The sequence below is a fragment of the Struthio camelus genome, chromosome 6 (assembly GCF_040807025.1).
Source record: "Struthio camelus isolate bStrCam1 chromosome 6, bStrCam1.hap1, whole genome shotgun sequence".
NCBI lineage: Eukaryota > Metazoa > Chordata > Aves > Struthioniformes > Struthionidae > Struthio > Struthio camelus.
The window spans coordinates 37,993,320-38,008,859 of NC_090947.1; the positions used below are offsets into that span (position 1 = coordinate 37,993,320).

At 42.4% G+C, this 15,540-nt stretch overlaps 1 protein-coding gene across 5 annotated transcripts in view; it reads right to left on the reverse strand.

The window, feature by feature from the left end:
• NCKAP5 (NCK associated protein 5) overlaps positions 1–15,540 on the reverse strand; it is a 416,795-nt gene that overhangs the window by 203,134 nt on the left and 198,121 nt on the right. For all 5 annotated transcript variants that reach the window (XM_068949189.1, XM_068949188.1, XM_068949192.1 and 2 more), the window contains one exon: positions 12,365–12,428. In XM_068949189.1, the coding sequence (XP_068805290.1) occupies positions 12,365–12,428 (64 nt within the window). The remainder of the gene's footprint in view (positions 1–12,364; positions 12,429–15,540) is intronic.

Sequence of the window (15,540 nt, forward strand, 5' to 3'; positions counted from 1 at the left end):
ACAAATTTGTGTTGTTTTTCATTTGTTCACTAATCAAACTGGTTTAACTGAAAGACGGTATCAAAACCTGGTATCATTTTGCAGATCCGCTTTTCAGTAACAGGTGCACTCGAATGTCTCTTCAAGTTTTCAGAGACCAAACTCAGCTCAACTCTAGCAGCTAGCTCTGATACTTAGTTCTCCCACCTTCTTTTCCAAGTTTATCTGTTTGCATAAGATGGAACTGTTTTATTGTATCTAGCCTTATTTCTAACCTATTACTCTAATTTATTAATTGCACGCTGTCATGTAAACTTACCTCTTGTAGGACGACTCAAAAAATCTGGTGTTTTTTCCAGCCTAAGAGCAAGCGATGACAATTACAAGTGTTGGTTTGATTTTCTCAAGAGGAAAAAAAGAGGTATTCCTTCTCTAACGAAAGTCTCAACTACTTAAATCAAAGAGGGTGCAGAAAAGAGGTGCCCTCTTTTCTGCCTCTTCCACTTCTAACACAGATTGAAAAAAACACATAGCAGTCATTGCAGCTATCAGGCTGATGAGAAGTTCTGCTACGGGGCAATAGCTCACATAATCCTGTGATTAACACACCTTGTCCTTTCCCAGCAGTATGGTCTGTGCAAGTTTTCAACAGCATAGAGCACCAGAACAGCCAAGTTAGGGGAGCTGATTGAAATTCTCGGCACATTTTGGCCAACGCACCAAGGCTTCATCTCGCTCCCGTGCGAGGCTCCTTCGTCTTTCACCACGGCAGGTGCTCAGAGAAGGCACTGGCCTCCTGTAAGTGCGAGCGACCCCTCTCCATCAGCGCTGCTCAGCAACGCTCAAGAGACGCCTTGAGCTGGATCGCAGCCCAGCCAGTCTCGCCTGCCCAGCGGGCGCGGGAGGTATGAAGAATGGGAAAGCACACCCTCTGTGATCATATCATTTTCAAGCTTTGGCAAGAAAGCAGTTTTGCTGTGCATCCGCAAAGCAGGAAATTTGCTCTTCACTACTGCTTCTGTGAGCTACTATAGTATTTTGTAAAAATGAACAGCTTCCTATCAGTCACTCCAGACATCAAGTTTGGTATCAAATTCAACACAGGTGAAATATGAGCAATCTTTAAATGGGTCAGAAAAGAAATAACACAGCTGCACTGACCGTATAAGCCAAGTCAAGCAAAGCTGGCTTCATGAGAACGAAGACAGAGAAGCGTTTAGTGTGATCATTCAGCCATTGCCGGGTAGAGGGGATAGTCCACCAAGGACCAGGGATCTTGCTCCTTCCCTGGGTGCTCAGTGTAGGTCAGTAGCTACATAAAAAGAACAAGGCCAAAAAAAACTTTTCTCCTTCCCGTCTCACCAAGTTTCACTCACCTCCTCCTACCTATTTCTCAATTTGCAAACAGGTTTCCCGTATCAACTAATGTACCATATACCACAGTTGAAAAACTGACTTCAGAACACCACAGCCGACACCTCTTAAAAATTTAGTTTTAGTATGAAAATCATCTTCAGCTTCTGACTTAAGGCATTTATTTCCCTATGATATCCCCCACACCACAAATTTCCCTTTCTGAGGCGGTTTGCTATCAACATCACAGGGCAACCTCCCATAATACAAAGTTTCCAAGAACAATCAGGGAATTACGACCTACTCCTCTAGAGACAGACATGGAAAAAGTTTCTTAAATGGGAAACTCTGCCAGTCACTGCCTCAGGGCACTTGTTAATAGATGTTACTAGAAACAAGATGTTCCCAAGAGATAATATTTTTTTTCTGGCACTTAGAAATTGTTTCTAGAGAAGCAGTATCACCATGGATGCTGATCACAAATCAGCAATGTAAAGATGTAATTACAAAACGCCTGTCATATGGACCTTGCATACTGAGCCAAATTCCCTCTCAGTATTCATCCCAAGTAGCTGGGCTGTGATTATTTATAGCACATCAGCACTTCCAGGCTCCACATCACTCTAGGCACTATTTAGAAGCCTAATAAGACCCTGCCTCTTCCCCAAAGATTTACAGTCTACGGAGACAATCATACAAAAGGCCGAACAGTCATAACAAAGCCTGTTTTAAAAACAAGCAATTTGGGCACAGAAGTTAAATATTTTTTCAAGATTAGACAGGAATTAGGTGGCAAAGGTAGCGATAGAACCCAGAATGAAGCATCAAACAACAAAAACGAACAATGAATGATCTGCAACTGCTACACTTCTTAGGAAAAAGAAGAGGCCCCTCCAAATTGTTTTGTAGAAGCTTACTAGCACGAACATCTCAAGTATGCCAGGTTTCTCTCAAAATCGGGACATCAAGAGGGTCTGGCATTCTGCTTTTACATCATGTGCTTGCCTGCGTTTGTTCTCTGTGTGTGGACACGCATACGCGGTCTTAGGGAGTAAACCCAAACCCTCTTAATTTCCCCAAACAAGCAAATAAAGGTCGTTTGGCATGTAGAGGGCTTGTAGGACACCAAAGCTGAAGCGTAGGACCCCTAATGAATATAAGGAATAGAGGTTTTAACCACGTTGTTATTTAAAGTCACACAACAGAGTATTACATTAGAAGAACATGTATTTGGGAGAATGAGTGAAAGGCATTTCACAGCCAGGTGAAGCTTCTGTATCAGGCATGGTACTTTTATTTTCATTAGTTTCCAGAATAACTGCAGACTGCATCATGCCAAGTGGTATGGAAATAACACAATCCAAACATCACAGTCATTCCCACAGTCTAGACAGTCTCCTCTCGCAGGACATTGAAGCAAGTCTGGTCACCAGTTCCAGACTTGGAAAACTATGTCATGAGATCTTCATTATGAAAGATCCCGTAGAATACCAAATGATGCCTTATCACAACGCAATGAACAGAGCCGAAACAAATAGAAAGTACGTAAAAGCAAACTCCCGACAAAGCAAAAAATCAAATTAAAAGTTACGAGACAGAAGTAGGGAGGAAAAGAAAGGAAGACTCTCAGTCGCTAACTCAAGCTATATAAAGCTATACAAGGATAAGTGTAAGAGGACAAAATTTCCTTGTTATGTTTTAGTATTTCTTTTAAATCTTGAACATAAGTTGCAGAGAGCAAGCTGATTATGCTGCCAAAGGAGGCAGTAACCAAAGCACATTCAGGTTAACGGCATAGTGAATATTCTTAAGTTCAAATCTGGCTCAGATGAGCTGCCATTAGTTTTCACACCTACCTACATCTGCTCTCCCTCTTTTATTAGTCGCTGGTAGACTATCTTCTGTGTATAGAGGTACATACTGTCTCTGTCCAGAGGGAACTGGACAAGACAGCGGTACATTACCACGCTATCTCAGTGCTATGGAGCTTCAGCCACGGATCGGGACTCCGTTGTGCTGGACCCTGCGTAAAGAGCTGTTGCAGTAAAGAGTTTTTACTCAAATACGTCGCAGTCTAAAGCACTGCTGGAGCTCGATCAGTCCAGGGGTCAGCACAGAGCTGCCAATACAAGCTCCAACAGCACCACGTTCATTTAAATAAATGGGCATTTAAAGGAATTGGCACAACTGCGCAATACTCTTCGTGCATAAACTTTGTCCTTCCTCATACATAAACTTTTTCTCTCTCTCCCGATATCCTTTCTGTCACATTGGGAGGGTGGAGGGGGTCATCCTTCTGGATCCTGAACAAAAATAAAAACAAAACCCCCAAAAAACTTCACTCCTTGGTTTGTACATGGACTAGTGCCACACGTTTCACAAAAAAACAAAGAAATACTAGAGTGGCATTTAAGTTCACCTTTATATGACCGCAACAACAAAGAAATTAAAGACTGTAGTCCTCCCCCGGTGGCAAAAATACTCTCCTAACTTGATTGGCTTGAGTAGACTAAGGCAAATTCAGGAAATTGGTATTGCTGTGGTCTTGTCCTCTGCCTTGGCTTAGCCATACTTTACAAAATAAATTAGCAACTGGCTCAAACAGCACGCCAAACTTTGAGATGAGTTGATAAAAATATTGTAGTAATTTAGAAAAGTTTGATTTGTTAAGACAGACATTGTGACTGGATTTGAATCCACAGACTTGAACTGACAAGTTCAGGTTTCAATTTGGTCTTGCAAGTGGGCCTACATGATTTAAGAACAAAAACTGAAAACATCATCAAAAAGGTATTTAACAAGATTAATTAAATTCAATCCTCTGTGCTCGCACAACTTAAGGCAGTAAACAGACTTTTTAGGTAGAAGTTACACTGCTGGTAAGTATTACAAATTCCACAGTAACAGTTTAACTAGTGGCCACAAAAAAAAAACAACCCAAAATCTAGTGATTTCTTTTACTTTTAATATGCTAATTTGCCTAGATACTTCAAAAAAGTTGCACCACCAAGTATATCACAGTAGTCTCATCACCGTTACTCCGTATAAATTTACCTTCCTAGTTTGCACACAATTGTTAGTCCAGTTTATACTTCCATCTTTTCTCTTTGAACGCGCAAATACTGTGACTAATTCTGTGCCAGCTGAGATTGCTCTCTTGCGTTAGATCAAACCTGACTGTAAATGTTCCATCTCTCCAGACTTCCAAATGGCAGCTCTGTTCAGGTCACCCTTGCAAAAATATTAATCCAGTGAGCGTACAGCTTCCTACAGTCAACTCATCCCGATCCGTGGAAGTGCTCCGGACTGCAGGGCTTAACCTTTTGATATTAAAATGCCTACAATTCACTGCCATTAGTGCATGTGTGCATCACTTCTATCTGGCAGTGAGGAATTGCCTTGGGCGGGATGCATCTGTTTCTAGTCATAAAGTGGGGCTGGCTTCACATTGAACACAACTGCTACTCTGATCTAAAATATACCCAACGGATACTAGGAGAGTGCATGCACCTCCTCTCCTACTGCCTTGAACATCTCCTGCCTTTGTTATCTAATGTATAAATGGCAATTTCTACCTGAGGGCAGTTTAGATCATACGGCATACTTTCTGCGGTGGCCTCTATTTTATTTTCAGGCTTTACATAAATGTGTTTTCAATACAATTTGTGTTCATCGTACAGTGAAACTTACATAATTCTATTAGACTCTTCATGTTGACCAAATACTTGCAGAAACTTTTTGAAGAGACAGACCACGCAGGTGAACTCCAGCACTAGGGACACAACTGACTTCTGCTCCTCTGGATTTATTAATGGTTTTCTTTACAATGGTGATACCTATAATAAATTTCTAGGCAAACGGAGCAAGAAAATACCGAAACGGAGGACAGAGTATACTGCCTTTACAATGGCAAGTACCAAGAGCCCCTCAAAGTTTAGGATATTCTAAAATACGGCAGCTAGCATCTTCCAGTGCCATAAGGTAAGAATCCAAATTCCAGTGAAGCCGAACAGGACTCCAATTTTTCTCAATGTTTATATTAGGTCCCCTATTCTGCACTTTAAATATCTTGCAGAATGTGTGTTTTTTAACTGAGCTTTAGACATGGGTGTTATTTTAAATGAATGTGGCTCCCTCTCCTGGTAGAAAGCCAGATTCAGAAAGGCCACTGATGGCATTGGGGGGTGAACTAACTGTCAAGGAACTTTTTATTCCCCTATGTGCTCACATAATTTCTACTACACCTTAAACAACAATGGAATAGAAGAAAATTGATTTTTATGAACATTTTCCTTATATTTGATTGAGGAATTTGGTGAATAAATCAGATTCTCAATTAATTAGCCAGGAGACATTAGCACTGATTTTGAAAAGCAGAACAATTCTGAGCAGACATAAATCAGGATTTCAGTATTTCACTTTCAGGAAAAGCGAGCAAATGTGTTTATGATTTTCATTGTAAAATGACTGTTTAAAGGTCTCAAGTATTTTGCTTTAAAGGACGACTAATCCCTACATTTCCAGTCCTAAACATAAAAAAAACATGAAAATAGCTACATAATTGCAAATTTGAAGTATATAAAAGGAGGCATACTTACGACATGAGAGAAACTAAAAAGTCAAATCATTTCCTGAATTACAAATTTAAAAAGCACTGAAGATAAAATGTGAATGAGAACATTTGGCCTAATGAGGTACGAACAGCTAATGAGGTCCAGGAGCATTAAACTAGACTTGTAAAGAATTTCAGTAATCATTATTGATGGTAACTACTGCTAATGTCACTGAGTTTCTGCAACGACCATATGATAAAGCTCCTAGGAAAAAGGAGCTAGACAGCATGGCTAGCTGTGTAAATATACAGCTTCACAGAGGAGAAGGAACAAGGGTCAGATTGCTTCTTTCCGGTTAGGATGTTTAATATTCAAAGAGACATTTTAAAACAGTGACTTTGGCTCTCTGTCTGCTACTTTCTAATTAAAGCGCAGACAGATGATTTCATAGATGCAAGGACACATAAGCTGGGAAAGATAATTTAGCCTTTTGTATCTCATCTTTAACACTTCATTTATTACTAAATATCATCTATTTTTGAATGACCCTGGTGCTTCTGCAACAACAGCTTTCCCAGCTGCTCAAGGCTATTGCACCGATTTATCACGGCTCCGACAGCAAGTGCTTCCACGCTAGTGGCGGGACATTGCGCTGCCATCTGCAAGGCTCCAGCTCAAGAACAACCTCAGGATTCCCTCTCTGCGGTAAAAACAAAGTGCGCGCTGCAGATGTTATGAGCCGGGCCTCCGAAAACGCTGACTGTACACATTTTAGGAGCGCTCCCTGCTAGCTGATTAATGAGGCAGCATTAATACCAGCTTTGGCGCTGACCACACAGTCAGAAAGGTAGCACGAGACAGAGCACTGAAAGCCAGGGAGAGGTAAACGCGGCAGGGGAGCGGACAGAAGTTGAAAAAAGTGCAGCTTTTCCGACTTCCTACAAAAAGGAGGAGATTTGGCTTTCCACTTTCAGCTCCGTTCCATCCGAGCTCAACAAGGCACCATCAAGCAGAGGTCTCCTACCTCCTCTTTCTTCTCATCACAAACCAGCACCTAAATTAAGGGTCTAGATTTGAGTGAAAGAGGAAACAACTAGAATTACATTCAAAACACCCTGGAGTTTGAAGAAGCAGAAAATACAGTTTAGACTTTCTACTGATTTTAATATGCTTTCCATCAAGACCTTTTCTGCACTTTGGTATGCCTATCTCCATGTGAATGTTTCCGATCAGAAGCACAAGATGATGAGAAGAGGGAGCAAAAGGCAGCTCTTTTCAAAGCTGATTACATTAGAGGTTCAGTGTCACTCTGGGAAAAAGACTGGTTTGCATTTCAATCTCAGTGGTTTTGTAAGAGGCTGTTATGCGTATCTAAAACCATTACATTTAAGAAAGTTGTAATAAGCAAAGGTGACTCCATTTTTAGTAGAAATGGCATATCTTCCTGCCAGTGTGATTTTTTTTTTCCTGCCTTTTCTTGCTACCTTTCCCACTCTTTATTTAGAAACTTGCAATCTCTACTATTTTACACCAGAAACTGTGTGTAAAGCAAGAATTGTGCTGATCGCATCAAAACTCATTAATATAACTTGTTTTTCCATTATTAGCACCATCTGAGCCTGTTGAAAGCCTTAACCAGGGCTTTAATTTTTCCACAGAGAGCTTTAAATTAATTAGTGGTTTACATGCTAACAAAGAATCTGATACTTTCATAAATCAATCTAATGCAGAAGGATTACCAGAGGGTGGAAACTATTCAGCAGGGACCTCACATTCAGTTAACATGGTGTGTTTTTAACAAAAGGGTGCAGGTGTGAAATAGATGGATACAGGGAAGAGCCCATGATAATCACTTTGCATCACTTAAATACGCAGCAGGACACATGGTAAATCAGAGCCTAGGGCCCACCCTAAGTGAAACCCATGTAGGCATAAAAGGCAGTTATCATACCACTTTAACCTCCACAACTAAATTGCCAGAGTGCTATAATTTCTTTTGTGTAGGTTACAGGCCAAAGAACTAATGGAAAATAGAGGAGAATTAAAGTACCTGGATGCAGAAGTACAAACTAATGAAACAACTGTTTAACGTATACACACATATATAGGTATTGAATAAATAAAAACTTGAATATTTTTCTGGGAAATTATTAATTGAATCCAAGTTATTAAAACATGATGCAATGTGTACACTTTTGGTTCACTCGAGGTTTCTAATCTAGGTTTCTGATAACACAACACTTGCTTTATCATGAGAAGCCTGCTATGGAAGTACAGTAGCATTTTTCTCATTTTTCCTAATCAGGCACTGTTCACCATTAATGAAACTTCACAGAAAATGAGCCCATTTCGGGGCCCATTCTGTGTCTTAAAGGTCCAAAGTCTGGGACTTAAAGTTTTATACAAAATTTTTGGATTAAATGAGTGTAAAAAACAAAGAGTTTGATAACAAAAACAGTTTCTAGCTTTTACCAGGTTCTGAAATAAACTCTTCATCTAGTTTGAAAGCTGTTAATTTTAATAGTGGAATCTCTGTCAACACAGACACCTGCACAGTCTTCAACAGGAACAGTACGTATTCAAAGCGATCGTTTGCTTTTCCTTTACAAAAAGGTAAAATACCTCTGACGAGTCAGAAGAATCATGATTAAGAGAGTTTAACCTGCACATTAAAAGGCCATACAGCTACAGAAGGAGCCATACCACAGTGTAGGCTCAATGCTGTTAAATGCTTTTAGTAGACTTGGTAAACCAGCAGCGTGTTTTGATAATGAAGAATTATCAACGTTTGCTAATGGCGGCTCATAAAATACAGAGACCTGAGCAAGTCATCAGCAATTCACAGTCTAAATTTATCCATATCTCCCAATTCGAGCAATTTATATTCCCTATATTCACTCAATCCTAGGTATGAGGTATCCCGTTTTCAACGCAGCCACACGGAATAACCAGGCTATTATAGCTCATTCATATATTTCTGTTGGTAAACATTCATCTTTTAAAAAAAGAAAAAGTCTTTATTTAATCTCTTTTTTATAGTACCTTCCAGTAAATATCTACTTCCAATAATAAAACAGTTACGTAAAATGTAACTCTGGGACATATTAAAAAAAAATGCATTTCCTATGAGGACTGAAGTAGGGCAGACACATTGGTGCCATATATTATACATAATGCTTTAAAAAGAGGTCTCATAAAAATGCATTTCATCATACTCGATACATGTTATTTATACAGATGTGCAAATCCATTTTTGAGCAAAGATATCACAGCTTAAACAGCATCAACAACACATGCTTAATATTTATTTTTCTTTATTGTTTTAATGCACGATTAAGCCTAATTGCAGCAATTCCTGTAATGGTGGGTGAACAAGAGCGCAACCAGTCTTCGCTGTCTATAACTTCGATGGACTACACACAAAAAGGCAATAGCTGGTTGTAAATTATGGTTGAGACTAACCAGTAACCCCCTGTGCAGGGAAGCAGAGCTTAAAATGCCTATTCTCCACGCGATTCGTGCTGGGAAGGCAATAGTGAGAAGCAGCCATAGCTTTCTCACCCTGTGATTAAACAGGCCAAACGGAAAGTAAGACAGGACAGGCCAGAACCGCTAGCACCATACACAGGTGGCACAGGTGGCAGGGTCACACACGTGGGAAAGGACATGCATCTTCAGCTCACTGGCACTGTGCATCGGCAAAGCAGGTGTGGGTTTCAAAGAATGAGGTCACTTCTTACACTCACAATCTATCTGTGATCTCAAAAGCCCTCCAAAAACCTTTTTTCCTTTCTGTGAAAATAAGCAAGAAACACCGGCACAGCATCAAATGATAAGTCATCCTGCAAAGGCCTGCAGGACTATTTGCTTGCTCCTCAAGATGCTGGGGAAAAATCTCAGCAGCAGGTGTCTTTGGCTTTGTTTGTCCCATCCTAAATCACGCCACAGATAATGCTCTCCAAGAGATTGAGCAAAGCATTAAAGGTGACATTCGCTTTCACCTGTGCTCTTCCCAAAAAATGACATTAGTCCCCTGAAGTCTTCATACCCACCTAACTGATTATTCCATCTCCTGGGCCCTTACTGCTTCCGCTCTGCTCAACGCCAAGCAAATTCATTAATGTTAACTAATCACTGCTGCGTTTCATATTAAAATCACTGATTCTGAGCTCCGAAACACAAATAAGTTTCCACGTAACAACCGCTGCAGTTGTCGCTGTGGACGCACGCTTCCTCTGCAGTAGCCACAAGACAGTTGTTGAAATTACCTCTCGGGAAAGAAGGGAAAAACTACCTACCACTTACCTTGGGGAATGGCTACAGCCCTGGAGGGCTACCTATCAGTTCCTAATGGCTTAAAACACTCTGCCTCACAACAAATTAGATGAAACGACATTCTGTTTAGTAGTGACTATGTGATTAATTTCACAAGTCCATGGAAAAGGGATAAAACGTATCTGACCTTCACTAAATGGAATCAGACGGTGGATGGAACATGACTTCTAAGCCCAGGGACCTGAAGCAGAAATCTTTTTTTCTCTTGCAGGCCGTGCTATGGTATCAAAACTCTTGAGAACTAATGGAATAGAGGAAAAGTGATTCCCATCAGGCCATGCAGTTCCTCAGGTCCAAAAAATACATATGCAAAGGTTCTTGAACACAGTACCTAAAAGGAATCATGTATTTTTTTTAACTTAACGTGCCATTTCTGAGAGAGTAAGGCCTTTTAGCAGTTCATTTGTTATGACTGCTTCTCTTCCACTACAGATTGTTTCAGGACAATGACAACACACAAATTTATACGATTTCTACCTAAAACAGAGGTTATGTGGAATCGCACATACCAAAAAGAATATCAGGTCTAGAAGGTTAATCAATATTGCTTATTTCATTAAGTCCTGAATTATCCCACTAAGTATATTTTACATTCAATATATGATATTAGTTCTATGCCTCCTTTCCCTCCCATAGAAAGGGAGGCATTTTTAAAAAAAAAAAATTAAAGGAAACATTTCAAATACAGTAAACAACTCTTCTCAGATTCTGAAAAACTATTTACACTTAAAACTAAAATTGCAATTGCAAATCCAATACCTGGTCTTTGCCATTCTTCCTCAGGCAAAATTCTCTCTGAAGTCAGCAGGAGTTTTATCTCAGTTCCAGACTCCTGGATTACAGCTCGACATGATAAAGTTTGTTTCTTGGTTCCTGCAGAACTTCTGCCCCAATACACACAACATTACCAAGCATCCAATCTTCCTGACTCTTTAAGCCACATATCGAAATCTTCTTATGGCCAAATCGGCCCCTTTGCAGAGCCAAGGGCAGGGGAGCTCAGGGGTTGCCTCGGGGTCGGGAGAGGAGAGCGGATCCCACAGCGGAGCTGGGCATGCACCAGGGACTCAAGACAAGTCAGCAACACCTGCCTGAGCAAATCCCACGCATTTCCTTCCCTTCACAACGAGGGATTCGCATCCCCAGAAGCCCCTATCCCAGCCCAGCTAGAGCTGCCGGTGGCCACGGTGTTAGAGCAACAGACCCAGAGCAGGTTTTTCCTACCTGCTGTCACCTAGGTTCCCCCATAGCTTTGTTTCATCGCATTCATCTCTAGTAATGGTTAATAAAATGCATTCGCTGGAGCCTGTTTTGATTTTAAGGCCTCGGCACTGCGCGGCTAGTGGAGCACGCGCTCCCCAGACAGAGTCTCTCCAGCAAGTTAAACTTCAGACCAAATCCTTTCATAGCCCACTATGTGACTCACTCCAATCAACAGCAGCTTCACAAGGACGTTTAAGGGAACTGGTCTGGGTTTTAAGCTTTTTGAACTCGTCTGCTTTATCCTGTGGAACCCACGGACATTTAGCTGAAGATAGGGACAAACAGACTTCTGAAGAGATGGGAAAAGTTCTTTAGATGATAGTAAGTAATTAGGTACCCTCAGCATAAGTCAGCTCAGAAATAAAGTCATTTTGGAGTGATAAGGGGCTCTATAAATTGAGAGTTGTGGTTAGCCAAAAATCAGCCATTTCAGCTTTTGCTCACAAGCCTAATCTCATAAACTGCAACAGGGAAAACGAAGATATAAAGAGCATTACACGATTTACAAAATTATCAGATTGACTTTTTCTTAAGCTTCCATACTTCCATTCTTCCATTTTTCCACAGTTGGCTAAGATTTATCAGGCAATGAAGTTTACTGCATTTTCATCTGAAATTGCCTTGCCGTGCCCGTGGTCTTGCACGCCCGGCTCTCGCTCCTAGCGAACATCGGCAGCAGGGAAAAGGAAACGAGCTTTTTTCCTATGGCAGTTTTTCCAAGGAAGCCAAGTTTCTCACAGAGCCTTGAGTTCCCGCTGCGTTTACGAACGCACAGCGGGCAGCCCGCCGTTACGCCCAGCCTCAGCACGACCGAGCGTACGTAAGGCCCGCGCTGGAGGAGGAAAACGCGCGTCGGGCAGCGGACCGCTGCAGCAGCTTACCATGGCTCCTTCCCGCTTGCTCTGCGCGACCTCCCGCTGCAGCCGCGCCACGGACAGCTTCTCCCTGCGGAGAGAAAAGCGCGTGAGCCGCCGTCCGCTTCTCGCTCCCCGGGCGCAGGCGCCGCGGCCGCGTTCGGGCAGCGCGCTGGCGCATCGCTCCGGTGACCCTCTCGGCAGGCCGCCCTTGCTTCGCCCGGCTTCTTTTAAACACTTAGCGGGGCGTTTTATTGTTTGGTTTGGGGACGGTTTGACAGAAGTACCAATAAACCAGCTGAAGCTAAACATCGTTTGCTCGGCGCAGAGGACAAAGCGGCTCCTCGCTCTGGCCGCGCGCACCACGCTGCGTCAGCCGTTCGCCTCGGGCCTCCGCGCGGCGCTGTATCAACGCAAGCTGGCTCGTTACCTCACCAATAAACGTATGCATAAAAACGAAATTTAAATAAACTTTTCTATTTGTGAACATACTGTGCTGCACTTTGTAACTACTCAAGTTAGACTTTTCTTTTCTTTTTTTTTTTTTTAAATCAGTCTCTTTCACATAGCACCCTTGCCCAAATCGTTGGCTTTACTCACATAGCGACTAACTGCCCTAATTTGGCGATTCAGCGATCACAACACACTTTCTCCTGAAAAGCTGTAAGACAGGAATGAAAAATATGGTTTTTGTGGACGTGGAAAAGGACAGAGAGAGCTCCTGGGAAAGCGTAGCACGTACCAACTACGTGTCCAGCGAACAAGAAAGCCCTGACCCAGCTTGTGCCCAGTGGTACAGAAACCTGCCGCTGCAGGAGAGGGAAAGGAAGAGAGGCGTTTACTCCGGAGGCTGAGCAGAACAGAAAATAATAGACCAGAGGACACCTGGGACTTAAGCAACTGAGCATCATTTGAAATGGAGTTAACAAAATTAAAGACATTTTTTCATGCAGGTTTTTCTTTTTTTTTTTTTTTTTAAAAAAGAAGACTACCTACTCTTAAAAGAAAAGCCGCCTGCAGAACTGTCACAAGAACTCATCCGTACACGACGAAATACAAACTTTGCAGGTGAACAAATATCTTTACAGAAGTCGATCTGTTTTGGAAAATACTGGCCAAAAAAGGGTTTTTAAACAGAAGACACCCATTTTTCATGTTCGAAATTTTCCCCTTACTCACGTTTTGCCCAGAACTTATGATTGCTCTAACTGGCAAGAAAGACTTGAACCACCTGAGACTAGCGTGGTGTTATGGCACCTACCCAGGGTAGCATACTAAGAAGAAACCGGAGCAGAGCTTTTTAATTTACGCGTAAGAGCTCCGGTAGTTCAAGCCCTTCGAGACAAAGCTCCGAGCAGTCAGTAACTGGCTACTCATTTCACTCACCCTACGCAGGCTGAGGGCCACGAAACAGCCACCAGCCAGGCAGAAAGGCGTTCGAACCGCAGCTTCCCCCTGCCTGTTAAATGCCCTGGCCACTACCCCACCAGCCACTCTGCCCAGCTTTCCTAAGAAGTTCTGAGCAAGGGGAAATAAAAAACAAAAAAAACCAAAAGACCTTCCTGTTGTGCGTGGCAATGAACTCCCAAGTCTTGAAAAGGCAGAGGGAACGTTTTCCAACTTCTTTAGTTCTTCTGCAGCAGCGAGGAACAGGATTAACTCCCATCCCACAGAAAAACTCCAGTGAGGCTGAGCCCTGGGGAGGTTAAGTCCTCTGGGACACACAGCGCCTCTTCTGCTAACGATGCCTGCCATCAATTAGCTCACTTCCACTCATCAAAAAACCCTAAGCACCATACTATATTTTATTTCTGATCGCCCAGTAAAAGCGGCATTTAATCTAATCCCAGGAACAGAAGTGTCAGGCACCACCTCTGCCAGGGAAGCAATAGCTTTTAGCACCTTCCTAAAGGAAGCGATAGCACTTGTGTCATTTGGCCATAACTCAGCACATACTCTGGGAAATTAAAACAGATCTCTCTCTCTCTTTCCATTTAAGCAGAAAACTCAGCGTTTCAGGTGAGTTTTCCTAGCAGTCACTTGCCATGACGTGCTTGCTGCGCCCCCAGAGGTTTGCCAGCACGCCCAGCTTTTGCAGCTGCTGAGAGCAGGATGCCAGACTGGAGGCCTTGGCTCTGCCGCTCCACTCGGGTCATCGTCACGTTCTTGTTGGCTTCTCATCGCTCACATCCTTCACTGCACGGGTACAAAGAAGAATACTAAACCGCCTGGCCGAAGCCATGAAAACAAAAGCCATTTTATGCTTACAGGATGCGAAGCGGTGCTGGGAGACATGGCATGCACACACGAGTACGCTCCTTCTGTTCGAAAGGAGCGCGCACCTGGAAGATGCGTTTCCAAACTGAACTACAGGGGAGCGCTACACTTCGGCGCTCGTTTTGCAGATCACTAGTACTGGGAAGAAAGAAAAAGAATAGAAAAGAGGCTCACTGACTAGCAGCAGAATAGAGATGTAAATAGGGACTTCAGCTCCACTCTGACTCTCCGCTTCCCTCAAACAAACAGATGCAGAGCTAGGGGGAAAATGCAAGGCAGCAAGCAAGCAAGCAAATAACAGGAAGGTTTTGAGTAAAGCCACCTAGCACAATTTCAGCAGAACCATTTTTAATTGAAACTTGCAGTTCCACTGAAATGAAAACACTTGACAGTAGACATGAGCTTTATTTAAGAAATCAGGGTACCAGAAGCACAAAGCAAAGGTCTTTCGTCAAAGAATTTGCTCTCTGCGAAGTTTAAAAATGTTCAGTTTTGGACTAGAACAAAAACAACTCCTTAGAACAAAGTTTCCATTTCCCACAGAGCTCTAGAGTTTAAGGAACTCTAAAGCCAGAGTTAAAAATTAAGCCTAGTGGAAGAAGTCACATGAGTATTTCTGCCTTCCTGAGACCCAGCCTCAGCCCAGGCACTGCAAAACCTGGGGGCGAGAGGCTCTTGCTGCCCTTGCCCCCTTTCTAAAAATCATTCTCCGTTTTCCTGTTAAAATTCCCAAGCCTCACCTGAGGTGGGAATCTGAGGTGGCTGGAACAATTTCCATTCATGTTTGCATTATTATCAGATTAACACTAGGCACTGCTACCGTTCTCATTCCTAAATGTGTACAGTGTTGAAACACCTGCATATTGGTGAAACTCCCATATGATACAGCCAAAACCCTATTTGAAGGCATGTTTGTGTTACTCAAC